General features: G+C 46.5%; 1 protein-coding gene across 1 annotated transcript in view; it reads left to right on the plus strand.

The window, feature by feature from the left end:
* LOC134532470 (uncharacterized) overlaps window positions 1–23,205 on the plus strand; it is a 167,630-nt gene that overhangs the window by 36,201 nt on the left and 108,224 nt on the right. Inside the window, exon 3 of the mRNA XM_063368888.1 lies at window positions 1,366–1,568. Coding sequence (XP_063224958.1) covers window positions 1,366–1,568 — 203 coding nt within the window. The remainder of the gene's footprint in view (window positions 1–1,365; window positions 1,569–23,205) is intronic.

Below are 23,205 nucleotides of genomic sequence, written 5' to 3' on the forward strand. Positions count from 1 at the left end.
CAGCCTACAGGCGTAGGTAGATTTCGAAGTACCCATTTCTTCTGGAAAATATTTTGGAAACTTCTATAAACTCCTGGAACATTTTTAGAACTTAATTTAGACTACATAACATCCTATATGTTCGCCAATATTAAAAAAATATCGATTTAACATTTTCTCATATTCCATGCAGCAAAAATAGTTTGAATATTTTTAACTTAATGCAGCCAGCATTGAATTTATTAACGAATTTCATATTATACCTACTGAGGTAGTTATGCGATTACTTTTGATCTCAAAACATTATTTTTCATCCCTTGCACTAATACGCGATCGTATAAATGATTTTTGTACAAACGTTTAAGGTAACATTAAGATGTTTATTAATAAATTCCGACAAATTTGATACTTAGAAAGTTTTTTTTTTTTTTTTTAAATTTCAACACCCTTTTTACGGTAATAGTTTGTTTCTTCAAAAATTGTTTCAGCCAAAAGGTTTTAGATAAATTTAAGGCATTTTATAATAAATTATTATAGATCAGATAGTATATCTATTAAAAAAAGTAATGACATTCTGTCTTTATTGCCCTTGTAATTTCCACCCCTTGCAGTAATAGTTTGTAATATCAAAATTTGTTTCAAACAAACAATTTAGATAAAAAGTATAATATTTAAAAACAATTTGAACGTATTTGATAGTGTACCTTTCCAAAATGAAGTCAGAGCACCGCAGACACGCACGGGACTAAGAGACGCGAGTAATTACTTGAGGACTCAAAAAACAGTTTTTAATCTCATTCATTTCAAATTGAGGTTATCAGAATTGAACAAACAACGTACGGCCTAACTGAATGTAAGTTGCAGTTATCAAAGCAGAGAGAGAGGGGGGGGGGAGATGAATGATTAAGAGATAACTAAAAATGTTAGATGATATATCAGCGTACGCAGTTGTTAACTAAAAAAAAATATAATAAACATTTTTTAGTGGGTTTATGTGCAGCTAGTTGATAAGAAGTACTTTCAAATGCGCACTTGTAAAAATTATAAATCTTATCAAACGCACGTGTCATTCTTTTTTTAAGGATTTTTGCCGTTAGTAGATGAACTACGAGCTTATTATTATTTTTTTTTGCTTTTTTTGACTCTTGACTAATTATATACTTGAAATTTATACCATAGCAATAACATACATAATCACAATTAAGTTTAAAAAATATTATTACGTAACGTAAATTACGAATATGTATTAAGTAATAATTAAGTTAGGGAAACTGTATACCTAACTTATTTGAGCAAAGGGTCCGGTGGAGAAACTGTGTTTCTGTCGAAGGAAATTAAGGCCAACTGTGCAGATGTTCACTTGTTGGTATGGCGTGTGTGTTGCAGGCGCCATCAGCTTCTCGGTGCAGCTGCAGATGCCGCGCTACGTGCTGACGGGCGACTCGGCCACGCTGCGCTGCGACCACAGCGTGGACCAGCTGCAGCTGCGCAAGGTGGAGTGGTTCAAGGGCGGCGCCAAGCTGTTCCAGTACGTGAAGGGCCGCACGCCGCCCTTCCGCAGCTACCGCACCCCGGGCGCCGAGCTAGACGTGAGTAGCGACACTCCGGGTCCCAGGATGTGTTCCAACACTGCAGGCAGCGGGTCCCAGGGTGTGTTCCAACACTGCAGGCAGTGTGTCACTGCTCACACCGCAGTACCGCACTCCGGGCGCCGAGCTAGACGTGAGTAGCGACACTCCGGGTCCCAGGGTGTGTTCCAACACTGCAGGCAGTGTGTCACTGCTCACACCGCAGTACCGCACTCCGGGCGCAGAGCTAGACGTGACTAGCGACACTAGGGTCCCAGGGTGTGTTCCAACACTGCAGGCAGCGGGTCCCAGGGTGTGTTCCAACACTGCAGGCAGTGTGTCACTGCTCACACCGCAGTACCGCACTCCGGGCGCCGAGCTAGACGTGAGTAGCGACACTCCGGGTCCCAGGGTGTGTTCCAACACTGCAGGCAGTGTGTCACTGCTCACACCGCAGTACCGCACTCCGGGCGCCGAGCTAGACGTGAGTAGCGACACTCCGGGTCCCAGGGTGTGTTCCAACACTGCAGGCAGTGTGTCACTGCTCACACCGCAGTACCGCACTCCGGGCGCCGAGCTAGACGTGAGTAGCGACACTCCGGGTCCCAGGGTGTGTTCCAACACTGCAGGCAGCGGGTCCCAGGGTGTGTTCCAACACTGCAGGCAGTGTGTCACTGCTCACACCGCAGTACCGCACTCCGGGCGCCGAGCTAGACGTGAGTAGCGACACTCCTTGTCCCAGGGTGTGTTCCAACACTGCAGGCAGTGTGTCCCTGCTCACACCGCAGCTACCGCACCCCGGGCGCCGAGCTAGACGTGAGTAGCGACACTCCGGGTCCCAGGGTGTGTTCCAACACTGCAGGCAGTGTGTCACTGCTCACACCGCAGTACCGCACTCCGGGCGCCGAGCTAGACGTGAGTAGCGACACTCCGGGTCCCAGGGTGTGTTCCAACACTGCAGGCAGTGTGTCACTGCTCACACCGCAGTACCGCACTCCGGGCGCAGAGCTAGATGTGAGTAGCGACACTAGGGTCCCAGGGTGTGTTCCAACACTGCAGGCAGCGGGTCCCAGGGTGTGTTCCAACACTGCAGGCAGTGTGTCACTGCTCACACCGCAGTACCGCACTCCGGGCGCAGAGCTAGACGTGAGTAGCGACACTAGGGTCCCAGGGTGTGTTCCAACACTGCAGGCAGCGGGTCCCAGGGTGTGTTCCAACACTGCAGGCAGTGTGTCACTGCTCACACCGCAGTACCGCACTCCGGGCGCAGAGCTAGACGTGAGTAGCGACACTAGGGTCCCAGGGTGTGTTCCAACACTGCAGGCAGCGGGTCCCAGGGTGTGTTCCAACACTGCAGGCAGTGTGTCACTGCTCACACCGCAGTACCGCACTCCGGGCGCAGAGCTAGACGTGAGTAGCGACACTAGGGTCCCAGGGTGTGTTCCAACACTGCAGGCAGCGGGTCCCAGGGTGTGTTCCAACACTGCAGGCAGTGTGTCACTGCTCACACCGCAGTACCGCACTCCGGGCGCAGAGCTAGACGTGAGTAGCGACACTAGGGTCCCAGGGTGTGTTCCAACACTGCAGGCAGCGGGTCCCAGGGTGTGTTCCAACACTGCAGGCAGTGTGTCACTGCTCACACCGCAGTACCGCACTCCGGGCGCAGAGCTAGACGTGAGTAGCGACACTAGGGTCCCAGGGTGTGTTCCAACACTGCAGGCAGCGGGTCCCAGGGTGTGTTCCAACACTGCAGGCAGTGTGTCACTGCTCACACCGCAGTACCGCACTCCGGGCGCAGAGCTAGACGTGAGTAGCGACACTAGGGTCCCAGGGTGTGTTCCAACACTGCAGGCAGCAGGTCCCAGGGTGTGTTCCAACACTGCAGGCAGTGTGTCACTGCTCACACCGCAGTACCGCACTCCGGGCGCCGAGCTAGACGTGAGTAGCGACACTCCGGGTCCCAGGGTGTGTTCCAACACTGCAGGCAGTGTGTCACTGCTCACACCGCAGTACCGCACTCCGGGCGCAGAGCTAGACGTGAGTAGCGACACTAGGGTCCCAGGGTGTGTTCCAAAACTGCAGGCAGCGGGTCCCAGGGTGTGTTCCAACACTGCAGGCAGTGTGTCACTGCTCACACCGCAGTACCGCACTCCGGGCGCAGAGCTAGACGTGAGTAGCGACACTAGGGTCCCAGGGTGTGTTCCAACACTGCAGGCAGCGGGTCCCAGGGTGTGTTCCAACACTGCAGGCAGTGTGTCACTGCTCACACCGCAGTACCGCACTCCGGGCGCAGAGCTAGACGTGAGTAGCGACACTAGGGTCCCAGGGTGTGTTCCAACACTGCAGGCAGCGGGTCCCAGGGTGTGTTCCAACACTGCAGGCAGTGTGTCACTGCTCACACCGCAGTACCGCACTCCGGGCGCAGAGCTAGACGTGAGTAGCGACACTAGGGTCCCAGGGTGTGTTCCAACACTGCAGGCAGCGGGTCCCAGGGTGTGTTCCAACACTGCAGGCAGTGTGTCACTGCTCACACCGCAGTACCGCACTCCGGGCGCAGAGCTAGACGTGAGTAGCGACACTAGGGTCCCAGGGTGTGTTCCAACACTGCAGGCAGCGGGTCCCAGGGTGTGTTCCAACACTGCAGGCAGTGTCTCCCAGGGTGTGTTCCAACACTACAGGCAGCGGGTCCCAGGGTGTGTTCCAACACTGCAGGCAGTGTGTCCCAGGGTGTGTTCCAACACTGCAGGCAGTGTGTCCCAGGGTGTGTTCCAACACTGCAGGCAGTGTCTCCCAGGGTGTGTTCCAACACTGCAGGCAGCGGGTCCCAGGGTGTGTTCCAACACTGCAGGCAGTGTCTCCCAGGGTGTGTTCCAACACTGCAGGCAGCGGGTCCCAGGGTGTGTTCCAACACTGCAGGCAGCGGGTCCCAGGGTGTGTTCCAACACTGCAGGCAGCGGGTCCCAGGGTGTGTTCCAACACTGCAGGCAGTGTCTCCCAGGGTGTGTTCCAACACTGCAGGCAGCGGGTCCCAGGGTGTGTTCCAACACTGCAGGCAGCGGGTCCCAGGGTGTGTTCCAACACTGCAGGCAGTGTGTCCCTGCTCACACCGCAGTACCGCACTCCGGGCGCAGTGCTAGACGTGAGTAGCGACACTCCGGGTCCCAGGGTGTGTTCCAACACTGCAGGCAGTGTGTCCCTGCTCACACCGCAGTACCGCACTCCGGGCGCAGAGCTAGACGTGAGTAGCGACACTCCGGGTCCCAGGGTGTGTTCCAACACTGCAGGCAGCGGGTCCCAGGGTGTGTTCCAACACTGCAGGCAGTGTCTCCCAGGGTGTGTTCCAACACTGCAGGCAGTGTGTCCCTGCTCACACCGCAGTACCGCACTCCGGGCGCAGTGCTAGACGTGAGTAGCGACACTCCGGGTCCCAGGGTGTGTTCCAACACTGCAGGCAGTGTGTCCCTGCTCACACCGCAGTACCGCACTCCGGGCGCAGAGCTAGACGTGAGTAGCGACACTCCGGGTCCCAGGGTGTGTTCCAACACTGCAGGCAGCGGGTCCCAGGGTGTGTTCCAACACTGCAGGCAGTGTCTCCCAGGGTGTGTTCCAACACTGCAGGCAGTGTGTCCCTGCTCACACCGCAGTACCGCACTCCGGGCGCAGTGCTAGACGTGTGTAGCGACACTCCGGGTCCCAGGGTGTGTTCCAACACTGCAGGCAGTGTGTCCCTGCTCACACCGCAGTACCGCACTCCGGGCGCAGAGCTAGACGTGAGTAGCGACACTCCGGGTCCCAGGGTGTGTTCCAACACTGCAGGCAGTGTCTCCCAGGGTGTGTTCCAACACTGCAGGCAGTGTGTCCCAGGGTGTGTTCCAACACTGCAGGCAGTGTGTCCCAGGGTGTGTTCCAACACTGCAGGCAGTGTCTCCCAGGGTGTGTTCCAACACTGCAGGCAGTGTCTCCCAGGGTGTGTTCCAACACTGCAGGCAGTGTCTCCCAGGGTGTGTTCCAACACTGCAGGCAGTGTCTCCCAGGGTGTGTTCCAACACTGCAGGCAGTGTGTCCCAGGGTGTGTTCCAACACTGCAGGCAGTGTGTCCCAGGGTGTGTTCCAACACTGCAGGCAGTGTCTCCCAGGGTGTGTTCCAACACTGCAGGCAGTGTCTCCCAGGGTGTGTTCCAACACTGCAGGCAGTGTCTCCCAGGGTGTGTTCCAACACTGCAGGCAGTGTCTCCCAGGGTGTGTTCCAACACTGCAGGCAGTGTGTCCCAGGGTGTGTTCCAACACTGCAGGCAGCGGGTCCCAGGGTGTGTTCCAACACTGCAGGCAGTGTGTCCCAGGGTGTGTTCCAACACTGCAGGCAGTGTCTCCCAGGGTGTGTTCCAACACTGCAGGCAGCGGGTCCCAGGGTGTGTTCCAACACTGCAGGCAGTGTGTCCCAGGGTGTGTTCCAACACTGCAGGCAGTGTGTCCCAGGGTGTGTCCAACACTGCAGGCAGCGGGTCCCAGGGTGTGTTCCAACACTGCAGGCAGTGTGTCCCAGGGTGTGTTCCAACACTGCAGGCAGTGTCTCCCAGGGTGTGTTCCAACACTGCAGGCAGCGGGTCCCAGGGTGTGTTCCAACACTGCAGGCAGTGTCTCCCAGGGTGTGTTCCAACACTGCAGGCAGCGGGTCCCAGGGTGTGTTCCAACACTGCAGGCAGTGTGTCCCAGGGTGTGTTCCAACACTGCAGGCAGTGTCTCCCAGGGTGTGTTCCAACACTGCAGGCAGCGGGTCCCAGGGTGTGTTCCAACACTGCAGGCAGTGTGTCCCAGGGTGTGTTCCAACACTGCAGGCAGCGGGTCCCAGGGTGTGTTCCAACACTGCAGGCAGTGTCTCCCAGGGTGTGTTCCAACACTGCAGGCAGCGGGTCCCAGGGTGTGTTCCAACACTGCAGGCAGTGTCTCCCAGGGTGTGTTCCAACACTGCAGGCAGTGTGTCCCAGGGTGTGTTCCAACACTGCAGGCAGCGGGTCCCAGGGTGTGTTCCAACACTGCAGGCAGTGTGTCCCAGGGTGTGTTCCAACACTGCAGGCAGTGTCTCCCAGGGTGTGTTCCAACACTGCAGGCAGCGGGTCCCAGGGTGTGTTCCAACACTGCAGGCAGTGTGTCCCAGGGTGTGTTCCAACACTGCAGGCAGTGTGTCCCAGGGTGTGTTCCAACACTGCAGGCAGCGGGTCCCAGGGTGTGTTCCAACACTGCAGGCAGTGTGTCCCAGGGTGTGTTCCAACACTGCAGGCAGTGTCTCCCAGGGTGTGTTCCAACACTGCAGGCAGCGGGTCCCAGGGTGTGTTCCAACACTGCAGGCAGTGTGTCCCAGGGTGTGTTCCAACACTGCAGGCAGCGGGTCCCAGGGTGTGTTCCAACACTGCAGGCAGTGTGTCCTAGGGTGTGTTCCAACACTGCAGGCAGTGTCTCCCAGGGTGTGTTCCAACACTGCAGGCAGTGTGTCCCAGGGTGTGTTCCAACACTGCAGGCAGTGTCTCCCAGGGTGTGTTCCAACACTGCAGGCAGCGGGTCCCAGGGTGTGTTCCAACACTGCAGGCAGTGTCTCCCAGGGTGTGTTCCAATACTGCAGGCAGCGGGTCCCAGGGTGTGTTCCAACACTGCAGGCAGTGTCTCCCAGGGTGTGTTCCAACACTGCAGGCAGTGTCTCCCAGGGTGTGTTCCAACACTGCAGGCAGTGTCTCCCAGGGTGTGTTCCAACACTGCAGGCAGTGTGTCCCAGGGTGTGTTCCAACACTGCAGGCAGTGTGTCCCAGGGTGTGTTCCAACACTGCAGGCAGTGTCTCCCAGGGTGTGTTCCAACACTGCAGGCAGTGTCTCCCAGGGTGTGTTCCAACACTGCAGGCAGTGTCTCCCAGGGTGTGTTCCAACACTGCAGGCAGTGTCTCCCAGGGTGTGTTCCAACACTGCAGGCAGTGTGTCCCAGGGTGTGTTCCAACACTGCAGGCAGCGGGTCCCAGGGTGTGTTCCAACACTGCAGGCAGTGTGTCCCAGGGTGTGTTCCAACACTGCAGGCAGTGTCTCCCAGGGTGTGTTCCAACACTGCAGGCAGCGGGTCCCAGGGTGTGTTCCAACACTGCAGGCAGTGTGTCCCAGGGTGTGTTCCAACACTGCAGGCAGTGTCTCCCAGGGTGTGTTCCAACACTGCAGGCAGTGTCTCCCAGGGTGTGTTCCAACACTGCAGGCAGTGTGTCCCAGGGTGTGTTCCAACACTCCAGGCAGCGGGTCCCAGGGTGTGTTCCAACACTGCAGGCAGTGTCTCCCTGCTCACACCGCTCGAGGACACTCACTTGTACAACTGCAAGGCTGCACCACCGGAGCCTTGCAGTTCTAAAAACATACATATCGTTGGCAACCGAGTTCCCAAGGATCTTCCGTGTGAAAGTACAAAAACAATTTGACAGCCTTGCCAGATATACACCACTGAGCAAATAAGTTTAAGTCAACTCATTGTGTCTGTGACGTAATTTTTTTTCCAATGTATCTGAGAAATGGAATTTCGTGAAGAAAAATTTGAATGATAATTTTGTAAATCCTTTTTTCTGTTGTATTTAATGAAGGGCATCATCTGATAATTTATTTTTATTTTTAAATAGTCGTAATTGAAAGACACGTCAGCTAGTTCAAACGGTTTTTTAAATTATTATTTATATTATTTAAAATTAAATATATTGATTTTCAGCATAGCACGTGATTTTATGTACTGTCTTGTTATCAGTAGTGTCGGACTGCTACAGATGGTTTCTCCTGTGAAATAATAATTGGTGTTAAGCATTAAATTTTGTTTTGTCAGATAATAACATATTCAATAATTTGACTTTATTATGCCCTGTTATGCTCATTGATGCGCGCAGTTAATACTGAAAAGCTATTCAGGGAACGGTTTACAAATAACTTTAACAATTGCAGCTACTGGGTCAACACTAAGCATAAATGGCCCGGTAAGAATACGAAAGCCAGTATGACTGCAGACACTGTGCTGCAGTGATACAGTTAGTTGTGTTCACAACTGCGGTGTTGGTGGCGCTGGTGAAGGCGAGCGCTGGACGGCGCCTGAAATAACGCGACGCACGCCGCCAGAAATAAGTCCCATGAGCGGCCAGCGAGGCCACAAAGGCATGGCGCGCGACTGGACATGGCCGCAGCACAAACCTCCCTCAGCGAATGCCTCCCTCAAAAGATCCAACAGGATTCGACAAAAAAATTTTTTTATCAACACAGACCCCCACAAAACATTTTGTGTTGACGGCCAAATCGTTGTTTTTTATCTTCAAAAACACAATGCAGGATTTACATTTTTTTTGTGTGTGTGCTTTTTATTGACAGAAAAGATTTTGTAGCATAAAAATGTTTTGTGGATTACAAAATACAGTTATTTCAGGCAGTGTCTAAGGCTTTCCTCACTTACCATGTTCGGTATTTCATTTTCTTGTCATTACTGTTTTCAATGTGCGTTTTTTGTAAATTGTAACTTTCTTCTATTAAATGTTTCGCCTCGAATTTTCTTCAACAGATATTTAACTAAAGATAATTTTATAGCGTTAAAATGTCACGGATGTGTCCATAATATTGTTCACTTGCATGGCGCTCTGGCAGGCAACAAATGCAAGGACGCTAGCGGAATACATTTAGAGTAAAAACTCTTAGAATAGTTACAAGGAAATGAAACACCTAACTCTGCGGGTGGGACTTCGTCTGGATTTAGACGACCTCTAATCTAGCCTACCACATACCCCCCCCCCCCACCGCCAATGACGTGAAACACTGAGGATGAATAATATATGCTTACACAGAAAACAAATCTGTACTTTTACAAAAGATTCCTTTGGAAATCAGTGGCCAAGATGTAGTTTGTAATGCTACAAAAATATCGTAAATCGTAACTTTGTACATAATTAAAAATATATAAATTAATCTTATTTACTTCAAAATTGGAATATATTTTGTTTTTAAAATAACAGAAAACCTTAATACAAATTTGATAAATTATTTTAAATATTTACACTCTCTAAATAAACACAATAAATTAACACCAATTTACCAGTATATCAAATAATGAAATAAAACTTGTGTTTTATTCGTATTCATTGCAACCTAAGATGCAACCATTTCTTGAAGGTTGGAAATGGAAATATTTCAAACAGTTCCATGGTCACAGTCAAAACAGAGAGAACCTGCATGAAATGAAGTACAGTGTTGTTCTACGGAAAGTTGAGAATTTTCGTTTTCCTTGCTCATGTTAACATTTTCGAACACCGCGTGTCTTAGACCTTCAGGACCGAAGTTGTCGTGACGAGTTTTGGGTCCGAACCACTGAGGCGTGGATTTGCGTGGCGGTTTTAATGGTAAGATTATAGTGACGTTTTATTGTAATTCCCTTGATCTACCTACCAACGCTACAGATCTCAGCAAAATAAATAAATAATCTTTCCATACGTAGTGGTAAGTTTGGATGGGAGATGAATGAAAGAGCGTTGCACCGAAAGGAGAGAAAAAAAACGTATCTTGTAGATATGGTGTTTCAAGTAAGTATCACTCAATTCGTTCACTTCATCTTCTCCTGATAAGTGGGTGAACGATCCTCGGGAAACGCAATGCTCGCGGTGACACGTCGCAAGTGATTCCACGCAGGAGAGTAAACTGAATGAAACTCGTTGTGAGAAGGAATGAATTACTCAGTGACATCATCAATCAAGCCCAATGGCTACGTCGAAGAAAAGAGAGGTCAGGGAAAAAGACAGGTTACGTTCTCAGACAAGGAAGAATGATGAAGTCTCGGGGGGTTAAACAAAAAAAAAAAAAAGCTACGAAAAGAAGAAACTAAAGGATCTTTCTTTTTTACGGAAAATGTTTTCATGGTGAGAAAAAACACTCTGTATTAATCCTCACGCACTTATTAACTTACGAAGCCGTAGTCCTAGTATAAATGTTGATTAGTAGGGCCTATGATGCCTATACGAAAGCTGGAAATCATTTGGTAAATTAAATTGGTTTCGTTCAATACAACAAAATCGTTTTCAATGTACACTAATTCAATTGGTCCACTAATTGGTAATTTAAACCCTTGGATACCAATAGTGATAGCTAGAGACCGGAAAAATTCGCGGGTTTAATGACCTTCAGGATAGACTCCAATATCTTCTACACACTCGGGCAAATGCCAACTGTACATTGGCTGCTGACTTGTGAGTCGTCTCGACTGGGCGGCCTGTGATTCGACACTTCTTTGAGTGAGGGTCTCTAATTGGCCCTCATTACTCCAGATTAACAGTGAACCAGTGGTAGAAGCAGCGCTAAGGTATAATTATTTGAATTGTAGCATATCACGAAATGAACCCGCGAATTTTTTCAGGTCTCTAGTGATAGCCGACGTTCTTGTGAAGTGTATCCTGGCCCAGCCGAGGTGAATGCGTGTATGCGCCGGTGCGCTCCAAGGATGAAGGCGGTGGCTGGCGTGTCTAACAGCTTAATAACCCGCCAGCATCGCAGTGTGAAACTGTTCCAAATAACGCCACAACCCACAAACCTCCTAAACCACACACGCTCAACCACCAACACCAGCAAGCCCAATTACGGAACATTCTAAACACGCTAGCCACTAGTTTACAATTGTGAAAGTTGTGGATGTTAGTTACTGTATCACGTCGTTACTACTGGACAGATTTCGATGACTTGTTGAATAACTGTAGATCACACACTGGATAAAATCATACAATAGCTAGTTTCATACCTTAAATTAAAACTCCTTAATGAATACCTATTAAGATCAATGTACTAAGATAAAGCACGGCGCGATAGTCATAATAATAGGAATGAGCGTATTGCTGTGTTTAAACTGGCAATAAAAATTTCCTTTGTATTATTTTATCGTTTAGTTAAATACATTATTTTCCCGCCACTGGATGGCAATGTTACTACGAGTATCAGTTATCTTCATAATGATATAGATCGACCCTGAGCCGAGTGCATCAGACTGCTTTGCGACGAAACGGAAATTGAAACCGTAAACCACAGCTAAAAATGATAATATATTACAACTACATCAAAAAGGAGAATGAATCATTCTCAAGGAGGAACTCAAACAAAGGTTCAATAAACTACATAAACATTTTTTTAGAGTGCAGAAGAAAGCATGCATGATTAAAAAAAACAACTTAATGCGAGAATATTATACTGGGTTCCATTATATACATATATATATATATATATATATATATATATATATATATATATTGTTCATCGCTGACTGAACATACTACATCTATATATAAAAGGCCTAAATAGCTAGCATAGCTACATAGGCTTATCGTAGGTCATATAGCAGCACTAATAGAGAATATATCGCACTCTTAATGCATAATGAGCTGTGTGATAGTGTTCTGCCTTAGACTTTCGTAGCGAAACAAGGGTGCATCATCAACACAGATTTTTTTTTGTATTTTTACAACAGATTCCTTTGAAAACAAGTCATGAAATAAACATTTACATGACACATTGTTATGGTTATTTTTGCATACATGAAAATCGATATTTGAAAATAATACCAAATATTTCTCGTCGCGCTTACGAAAATTGGCGAAAAAAATTTGTGTTATTAAGGTATTATATCAGCATTAATTTTTTAACAATGAAAAAAGCGTGAGACCTAACCTATGTAACGAAGTCTTCTCGTGTCGTTCATGTTGCAAATAAACTTATAATACGAAACTCGGACATGAAGTTTAACGTAGAATTTTTTAAAATAATGCCGAGTGTGATAAGTAAACTGATCAAATAGTCACTTTTCAAATACCAAACTTTCTGGATGCGAATTACACACATAGTGTCTGCGCCCACCGCTAGAATTCGCTGCCTGAATCATAGACATTGCTTGCCGCCATCAAACGCAGATAGCAATTATAAGTAAGAAACAACAGGAGAATTTAAACTACTAGAAACGGCTCCGATAAAACCCTGCTTTGGACCTGATTTTTTGACGTGGAATACATCCAAAATCAAATATACTAAATAATAGATAAAAAAATTAGTGAAAATAATAAAATAATTTAGTTTAAACTCAACGAAGTAAACAACCAAAAAATCATAATTAACTAAAAAAAATACAAAAAAGATAATAAAGAAGTTATTAAATATATTACATAAAAAAATTGTCCCGCCAACAAAAAATAGCTCATACCTTATGTTTAGACCTTAAAATGAGGAAAGTAAATCTACCAATAATTCCCAAAACTGTTACTTTAAATATGGTAATAAAGTGTATAATCATCTAATAGCAACCAACTGTCAAACTGTGTACTACATTGTCTTGTGAACACCACACTGGTTTAACTCGAGGAACTAGTAGACCCCGCTGTCTGGCGGGAGACAACCAGGTCACGCTCGCTGCCTCTCCTGGGAGGGAGGGGGGGGGAGAAGTGCCAAGCAAATAGCAGGGGTGTGCGCCCCTTAATGATGTCCCCCCCCCCTTCCCAACAGCCACGGCTCGCTGGTGCGTGGACATGATTGATGGCGGCTAAGCTACAGGTTATCCCTACATTAGAAAGGGGGAGCTTGTAAACACTGCCCCTCCCTTTCCCCTCCTCCTGGTGGGAGCTTAGCCTCGTGCCGTATTCCTGCCTCTTCCAGGCCTGTCCGTATAGGACACGGCCAGTCCATTGTTGCCGCGATTCCGCGCATGCGCACAGCTCACTTTCTCGTGGATTTCGTCCAGACTACCAGCATATTGTTTACCATTTAAGTGTTTTAAGAGGTATATTCAACCGAGTTAAATAACACCTTTCCACTTCATTACGTGAATTATTTAAAAGAATTGGTACAAAAGCGCCAATTTCTTTAAATGCAGACTATCCCAACTTCCACAGCGTGGGGTTACAGGCTGTTGGACTAAAATACTTGTTTTGTCAACTTATGAGTAAGTGTTTTATATCTACATAAACAGCGTAGATACGTCCACGGGAGCAAAATCACGGGAAGGCAGCTGGGAATAATGCCGTTCAAAAAATCGTACCTAGGTAACGACAGCTACAGCAAAGTTCCAGAAATTACATAGAAGAAGGTGTTCCATCATATTGGATGAGCATGTAATTTTCGTAAATGTTTTTTTTCCCCAGCCTACATTGAACAAACTTATTGCATCAGCATTGTTTCAATGTAAAAGTAATATTAGTTTCTATATAACCATTCTATAATATAATGTATTTATTTACCGGTGTCGAACACAAGCCTATGCAGTTCTAGCTGATGTGCCCTTACTGTGGCTCAGGTCGTCATATCCGCCATCCTCGAAGAACTGCCGTGCCTCGAACAAACATGGGGGGGGGGGGGGACCAAAATCGAATTTTCAATCCACTTTCAAAAAAATACAAATCTTTGGAACTAATATAACCGGGAAGAAATAAAAACCACAGTCGCCATATTGGATTAAACAGTTTTTAAAACCCGTTTCTAATTCGCATTTATTTGCTCATTACTGTTTCAAGACACGAAGGAGAATAAGGCATCAACAACGCAGTAGCCGTTGCCTTGAATATTGGTGGGAAAACGTGAAATTAAAATGGTAAAAAAATAAAAAATAAAAGGAATTTCGAAAAAAATCTCATCGCTATAAAAATGAAATTCCCCTGGAGAATATAAGTTCCCTAACTCCGCGCTGCGCGAGCTAACAGTCGGACAAACTCTCTCTTTCATTACTATATAAGATATAACAAACACATTAGAATTTAGACTGCTATTCTTTGTGTAGAGGCTGTGAAAGTACTTCGTTATAATGAACGAGCTGTCATTGTGGCTGCCATCGTGACGTCTCCCGCGTGGCAGGAGTCTCTTCAGGCTCCTAGGTGCGCAGGACAGGCACTAGACAGGCGCTAGACAGGCACTAGACAGACACTAGACAGGCACTAGACAGGCACTAGACAGGCACTAGACAGGCACTAGACAGGCACTAGACAGGCGCTAGACAGGCGCTAGACAGGCACTAGACAGGCACTAGACAGGCGCTAGACAGGCACTAGACAGACACTAGACAGTCACTAGACAGGCGCTAGACAGGCACTAGACAGGCGCTAGACAGGCACTAGACAGGCACTAGACAGGCACTAGACAGGCGCTAGACAGGCGCTAGACAGGCACTAGACAGGCGCTAGACAGGCGCTAGACAGGCACTAGACAGGCACTAGACAGGCGCTAGACAGGCACTAGACAGACACTAGACAGGCACTAGACAGGCACTAGACAGGCGCTAGACAGGCACTAGACAGGCACTAGACAGGCACTAGACAGGCACTAGACAGGCGCTAGACAGGCACTAGACAGGCGCTAGACAGGCACTAGACGCTAGTCCTTATGCTATTACCAACCTCGAAATAACGCACCCACCTGTATGATTTAAAGGTATGCTTTGTATTCGAGCAATAATATTGTTTTTTTTTTTTTTTCGCTAACAGATAACCTAAAAATCATTATTTTATATCTTTAAATATTTAATGGTTAGTAATCTATTTATTTTTAATGTATCGGAATCATAAAATTTATTGTGGACATGTTTGAAACTATTCGAAAGGATAGTCACTCTTATTCACTTGAATCTGCTATTTTTACAAAAGTTATTAGCCTTGCGATTGTGTCTACTTCAGTGGAATTTGTTTGCTCCGTGTCTTGAACGTTCTATTTGAATTATTAGTTTTGAATATGGACAAATAATCGGACGGTATAGATGTTGCGTGCGAATCATAAAAAGAAACCTCTCCGAAACGGAATACTATCGAGAAAAATTTTTTTTTAGCTAAAGTAAGGAAAAAAATCATTGAAAATGTCGCCCCTCAAGGTCTTGAAATAATAGTATTTATATATACATTTAAGTTGGACAAAAGAAGAAATTAGACATTTAACACGTAACTATTAGTTATTGGCACTAATATTCAGAATACAGGCGCTGATACGTATTAAAAGTGTTTGTTTGTACATATAATGTGATGGGTGTTTATTGGCTGAGGTTGGTACGCACGCAGACACGAACTACCAACCCACTGACTGGCTCTGTCTGGCACGAGGCGAGACAGGACAATGTCACCGCAGGGAGTCGTACTCGCGACTGCTGCAGCTTCTACTGGCTAATTATAACTGTTTGCCGTCTCTCGCTCAGGCGGGTCGTCGCCTGAACTAGCCCTCGTTGTCTCGCCTTGTGTCGCTCGGTTGTCCGACTGACTTGTCTCTGTTAGTGCGGCGGGAGGGGGCAGTCAGCTTCCCTCACCCGCCGTCGCTCACGCCGCGCGGAACTATACCCGCGAACCAATAAACAAAGTGTGACCAGCGTGCGCCGGGAAGCCTAACATGCACATAAAGTTCTGACATTCCCGATTACACCCGAACAATTCACCTTCGGCCAACCTCGGGTTTATATATATATATCTGTTTATTTTAATGTAGCTATACTAACCTAACTAACCGTCCATAGTGTTTTAAAGTGTTTTAATGTAGCTAACCTAACCGACCACTTTTAATATTTGAATTCATTTTTCCTGCGCAAAAAATAAAACAAATCCCGAAGTTGGCCGAAGGTGAATTGTTCGGGTGTAATCGGGAATGGCAGAACTTTATGTGCATCTTAGGTCTCCCACGTGCGCCATGAATTGTAATGAACAAGCACCACTTTCATCAAAGAGTTATACTTTCATGAAGCATTTTAATGTCTTGCCGTATACTGTAGTCACATGCCTCCTTTTATATCATTATTTCCTCCGCCTTTTTCTCCTGCATCTCTTTTCTCTCCCTTATTTTACTTCTACCGTTCACCTTTCTGTCCCTTAATACTTTTTTTTCCCCCTTCTTCTCTGGATTCTTTTCCTCTTTACCCCACTGTTTCCACAATATGTCCGCATTACCTCGATGCATGTTCTCAATATATATATATATATTTTTTAAATTGTGCTTTCTCTATTTTTCCGCTCTCACTCTTCACATCCCACCCCCTTCACACGCTTTGAGAACATGATCCTTAAAAACTCGTGTGTTGTGGTTCCACCGTCGTGCATCGCCTTGCGTGCCCCCTCCGCAGTGAAGCTTCGCACTTTTGGAGCACACGCTCGAACATGAAACTGAACAATGAAGTGCGCCGTGGACTGAAAGAGCGTCGCTGTTGTCCCAGACTGTACTTTATTGGTTATCGCTCTCCCCTCCTCCCTGACCACTGCTGGGCTTGCACAGGAGGGGAACCACAACAATTGACAAATAATCAAAACAAATAAATAAATTCTACATTAGTTTTTTAAAAATATAAATTTAAAAGAGAAATCAATTGAAAGAAATGATAAGCTATAACATTGTTTCGGAAAAAATCTATATACAATAAAAATAATATTTGAAGCGAAAAGTACAAGTACACACGTGACAAAATTATACAAAACCGTAGGTTAAATATTAAAGAAATCTCTTCATCAGTTAAATCATCCAGCCAAAGACTGACATAATTTAATATTTGAAATATTTTTTTTGATTTGTTTTTAATTTTTCAGGAACAATACAAATTTTCGGAAGCAGAAGTTCTACAGCTGTGTGTGTAATTGTTTCATTGCTCTTCGAACTGGCGAGTCTGGTTTGTTCCGACGGCCCGAGCAGCGTCGCGCGCGGACACGTGGCGAGGGGGGCACTATGAGGGGGGGGGGGGGAGTGAACCAGGTTAGCTCCGTCCAGGGGAGACCGCACGCTACGGCGAGCCGACTGCATCACATCTCAGGCGTTAGTAACAAATAATCTCAAATTAAAAAGTACTTGAGAAAATCAGAAAGGCTATCTATTTTCGTGCGACAGTACTGCTATCTTCAGTATTTTTGTCATAACAATTATAATAATTTATCTTCCCATTTTTTTACACTTTGTTAACAATATTCACTTAATTAACCAGGAAATTTAGCACTCACGAAAGCAAGCTTGTATGTGAGTGCATCTAGTCACTTCAAATTACATGCGGTATTTTGACGATTGTAAACATTTGTAAATGTATAATAACTGAGAAATAAATATATAAAATATAACCTAAGAAACTTTACATTAGTTATTTAAAGATGAAAGTTAAAAAAAAGCAATTTAATAAAAATCAATATTATGTTTAAACAAAACAAGTATAGATTATAACATTGTTACATGAATAAATGAAAATATAAATAAATAAAAATTAGTATTTAAGTAAAGTACAAGTACAAAGTTATAACAATATATAAAATTTACTTAAATACTAAAGCCATCTCTTCGTCAGTTAAATTATGTAGCCAAATATTAACATATTTTTTTTAATTTGAAAATAATTTTTAGTTTTTAGTTTTGCAGGAAGAATAACAACATTTTTTGGAATTGTATCGATGGTTGCGAAACGCCCGCTAGGATGCGTTGTAATCAGTTTTGATATTGTAATGCAGGTTAGGCCCCATCTAGGCAGGGAAGTGTTTGACACTTGGCAAAAAGAGTGGTGCTTGCAGCGGATCTTTGGGGTCCCATGGAACAGGCCACTCCCCCCCCCCCCTGTCCTTCCTTGAGGAACACACCCAGCAGTTCCCTGTCCCCACCTCATTCATTATTCAAGCTGACGGGAGACGGACCTCAGAGTTCAGGGGCGCTGATTGGTCCCCCAAAGGCACCCGATATTTAGATTTAATTCCACTTTTGGGAAGGAAATAATTTCAAGATAAATGAATGTAGGTTTCAATCCTCGTGCTGTTGCTCAGAAAGCCCGAAGAGGATGGTACCATCAAGGTTTTATAACAGGGCTCCGAATTAATTTGTATACACCTATGAAACGCGCTCTGAAAGAATGATTTTAATTTTCCAAAGAGCAGTTTCTGACCGGTAAATGGGTGAACTGCTCTGGGTATCGCAGCGGGATGTATCGTGAAATCGGTGAAAATAACTGCTGAGTAAGTGTACTTCAGTCACTAAATTTTACTATAGGAATTCATGTACCAACGCGAAGCAGTTTAAATATATTCACAATAAGAATCCACTAGTTAAGGTCAGTTGGCAGGCAATTTATACACTGAAATATAAGTTTTGTAAAACCCACAAAATATCTTTTCAATTTTTATCCAATATAATATTTTGTAGTGAAAAAAAAATATATATTTTTTAATGGGACCATTTATTATTCACAATGCAATGTTGGAGTCGCTAAAAAGCCACTTCTTAAACACTGCAAACACCAAGAATTTGGTTGCATCTACAGTGACAACTGATTTTATGATGGCCAGGAAAATGTTTTTTTTTTGACGCGTGTATGCCAACGACTACATGTAGCACCACACGTAACTATTTGTGTTTTGCTTCCGCTGCAGCTGTGATGTGAATCAGTGACTTGGATATGTTGTACTGCTCGATGGCGGGTAAGACAAGAGGATTGATAAGTGCCAAATCAAAAGTGTGCAATAAAATAATATTTTATCAGTTCATACTGTAGTGTTAAGTAATTTTAAAGGTTCACGCAATTTTTTTTAGGAAGGAACTCTAAGGAACGCTTCGTGACTCAAAACAATGCGTCAGATAATTGCAAGTATGTCTAAAGTAATTCATGAATCATGATAAATCTTCTAGGTTCCTTTTGATGTGACTTGGCATTTGAATGTGAAATTTTCAATCTATATATTATTCTCCAAGACAAGGGCGTATCCAGAATCATTTGTGGAGGGCCAAATTAAATTTCCTAATACAATTTTAGTACATTTAGAATTGAAATATTTAGTACTTTTTTTTTGTGGTTCAAAAAAACATCCTATTTTATATCACTGTATGAAATAATACTTAGTAAGTTTGGAAAAATATGATAAGGAATTGTAATAAAATCTGAAAATTGTTAGCTTTATGCCCCTCCCCCCTATTAATCCGCCAGTGATCTAAGATTTTGACAGCACTTTAATGAAATGAGTTCTTACTGTTGATCTCGAAGCTAGAAGTTTTACCAAAGTAGCACCTTCACTAATTATTTTTTTTTTATAAGTTGAGTTTATAACTGAACATACGTTTTGCTCAACGTCGCACATTGAATCCCGATACTTGAAAGTAGTCGCAGTTTATCGACGAGTGTCGCGTCGTGCGGGAAAGGGGAGAGAGGAGTCGACCCGCGCCTCCTGGGTGGCAGGCCGCCCGCAGCGCAGATGACGAGAATCACCCCGATAAGGAGGGACGATGAAGGGGGAGAAGCAGGAAGAAAGATGACTTGAGGGAGCGCAGGGCAGGGGGAGTCGAGGTAATCGAGATAGAATGGCCCTGGACAAAACTGCGGCTTCGTCGGCGCCTGTCCAAGGCAACAACGCACAACTGCCCTTATCTCCCGCTGACGTTCTCTGCTGCTTGAAGAGGGGGGGGGGGGGGGGAAATGACGTGCTTCTCAGCGTTTACCCCCTCCCTCCCGCCTTTTCCCACAGCCAACGGAACTTTATCTGCTTCTTATTAAAGAAGTTCTGAGCACTTTTCCGGGCCGAAGGGGAGAAAAAACACATCTCCGGGACAGCGCGGCGCGCATTCTGATGTCTGCGCGCGACGCACGCGAAAACTGTTACAAGTTTTACTTTCGTGGAAAGAACGTAAGAGAAAGACAATAAATTCGGGGTGTATTTTAAGAGTTGCGTAGTGTTTAGTTGTATACGTGAATCGTACTCACGTGTTTTTTATGTTTTAATGTTTCTGTATCACCCGCTAGTATCGGCTTGTAATCGCTCCGAATTTGTGCTCCCAATACATTTGTTTTCACTTAATTTGATGTTGCAATATTTGTTAAATGAATGTGACTCATACTGACGACGTTACGGTCTGAGAAGCAAATTCTTTAAGGCGGTGCTTCTTGACTTGCACCCGGCTTATAGAGTCGCGGGACACTGCGCACAAACTTATAGCTATCTACCCAATAAATTACGATGGTAAAACAATACAGTGCTGTAAGTAAAATCTGAGTAACTCACTGACATTTAGGGGGATTTATTTTATCGACAACAAATATCTATTGAACATATTTTATTTTAATTGTTGATTTACTATCAAGGGCTAATGCTTATTTTTGAAAAATAAATATCACGAATTTATGTTTTATTACACCCTTGGTTAATTAATATGATGAAAAGTGGAGGGATGTATAAAATATCTGTGAACTAGCTAAAATTAATTCATGCAACATTCATGTGAGCAAAAAAACCTGGGCTATGTTGTAGTAAATAACGTTACCGTTATTTAGGACATCGGATTGAAGAACTTGCGCAAAGCGCGACTCACACAATAACGCTCTCCCGCCAACCAGAACAGGGCGTGCCAAAATAATACAAACACTTCCTTGATGAATATACGGTTCAGGCGCTCCAGAGCAAATCTTGTTACAAAGTTTTAAATTAAAGTGTCAACTACCTGAGTCAAATTCTTTTCAACGTTTAGTTTTCTTTTTATGATTGCATGTTGTGAAAGTTTACTCGTTATTTCAAAACATGATTACCGTGGATAATGCAACATTTGTGCATTAAGATTATAAGTATGAACAAGTTAGGATCAAATATCACTTAACCTACGTCCGTTGCATATACTTTCAAGTTTTCTTGTTTTATAGTTGCAATATGCTGAAGCAAGGCAGGTGTGCTTTAATATCAGATATCCCAAAGTTATAAATTCTTGGGAAAAATGACGTCTTGGAGAAGCTGGGAAAAAACAATTTTGGAATAAGATCACCCCCTTTACGATAGTCTAGATTCGCCACTGGATTCCATGTACCGATAGTGACACCTGTATGTCACGGGAAAGTTTTATTGTCTGTTAGACCACACATTTTATTTATTATTGGCTATGGTCTGGGGGGGGGGGGGGGAGGGAGGAAGGGGTTATTTTCCTCACAAAAATGGTCAATCGAGGAGTAGTCACCGTGCTGATGGACTACATGACTCATCAGTAGAGACCTGTAAAATTCGCGGATTCATTTCGCGATAGGATAGAGTCCAAATACTTTTGACATTATTTTGCTTCAGTGATTGGGCCGCAGTTTATCTGAAAGGACTCTGGGCCAATGAAAAAATCTTAAACAGAAGAATTAGCGAATCGCGATCATTCCAGTCAACAGGTGTTACGAGTCGGTAACCAATCAGCAGATGTAATTTGCACGAGTGCGTAGAGGATCATGGAGTATATCCTTTAGGGATATGAAATCGCGAATTTTACAGGTCTCTACTCATCAGTGATCAGCTAGGACATGTCAGTGCGAGTGTGCGCGGTGTGCCAGTGTGCCAGTGTGCGAGTGTGCGAGTGTGCCAGTGTGCCAGTGTGCCAGTGTGCCAGTGTGCCAGTGTGCGAGTGTGCCAGTGTGCCAGTGTGCCAGTGTGCGAGTGTGCCAGTGTGCCAGTGTGCCAGTGTGCCGGTGTGCCGGTGTGCCAGTGTGCCGGTGTGCCAGTGTGCCAGTGTGCCAGTGTGCCAGTGTGCCAGTGTGCCAGTGTGCCAGTGTGCCAGTGTGCCAGTGTGCAGTGTGCCAGTGTGCCCGTGTGCCAGTGTGCCAGTGTGCCAGTGTGCCAGTGTGCGAGTGTGCCAGTGTGCCAGTGTGCCAGTGTGCCAGTGTGCGAGTGTGCCAGTGTGCGAGTGTGCCAGTGTGCCAGTGTGCCAGTGTGCCAGTGTGCCAGTGTGCCAGTGTGCCAGTGTGCCGGTGTGCCAGTGTGCCAGTGTGCCAGTGTGCCAGTGTGCGAGTGTGCCAGTGTGCCAGTGTGCCAGTGTGCCAGTGTGCCAGTGTGCCGGTGTGCCAGTGTGCCAGTGTGCCAGTGTGCCAGTGTGCCAGTGTGCCAGTGTGCCAGTGTGCCAGTGTGCCAGTGTGCCAGTGTGCCAGTGTGCCAGTGTGCCAGTGTGCCAGTGTGCCAGTGTGCCAGTGTGCCAGTGTGCGAGTGTGCCAGTGTGCCAGTGTGCCAGTGTGAAAGTGTGCGCGGTGTGCCAGTGTGCGCGGTGTGCCAGTGTGCCAGTGTGCCAGTGTGCCAGTGTGCCAGTGTGCCAGTGTGCCAGTGTGCCAGTGTGCCAGTGTGCCAGTGTGCGCGGTGTGCCAGTGTGCCAGTGTGCGCGATGTGCCAGTGTGCCAGTGTGCCAGTGCGCCAGTGCGCCAGTGTGCCAGTGTGCGCGGTGTGCCAGTGTGCCAGTGTGCCAGTGTGCCAGTGTGCCAGTGTGCCGGTGTGCCAGTGTGCCGGTGTGCCAGTGTGCCAGTGTGCCGGTGTGCCGGTGTGCCGGTGTGCCAGTGTGCCAGTGTGCGAGTGTGCCAGTGTGCCAGTGTGCCAGTGTGCCGGTGTGCCAGTGTGCCGGTGTGCCGGTGTGCCAGTGTGCCAGTGTGCCAGTGTGCCAGTGTGCCAGTGTGCCAGTGTGCCAGTGTGCCGGTGTGCCGGTGTGCCAGTGTGCCAGTGTGCCAGTGTGCCAGTGTGCCAGTGTGCCAGTGTGCCGGTGTGCCAGTGTGCCAGTGTGCCAGTGTGCGAGTGTGCCAGTGTGCCAGTGTGCCGGTGTGCCGGTGTGCCGGTGTGCCGGTGTGCCGGTGTGCCAGTGTGCCAGTGTGCCAGTGTGCCGGTGTGCCGGTGTGCCGGTGTGCCAGTGTGCCAGTGTGCCAGTGTGCCAGTGTGCCAGTGTGCCAGTGTGCCAG

The sequence above is a fragment of the Bacillus rossius genome, chromosome 6 (assembly GCF_032445375.1).
Source record: "Bacillus rossius redtenbacheri isolate Brsri chromosome 6, Brsri_v3, whole genome shotgun sequence".
Classification (NCBI taxonomy): domain Eukaryota; kingdom Metazoa; phylum Arthropoda; class Insecta; order Phasmatodea; family Bacillidae; genus Bacillus; species Bacillus rossius.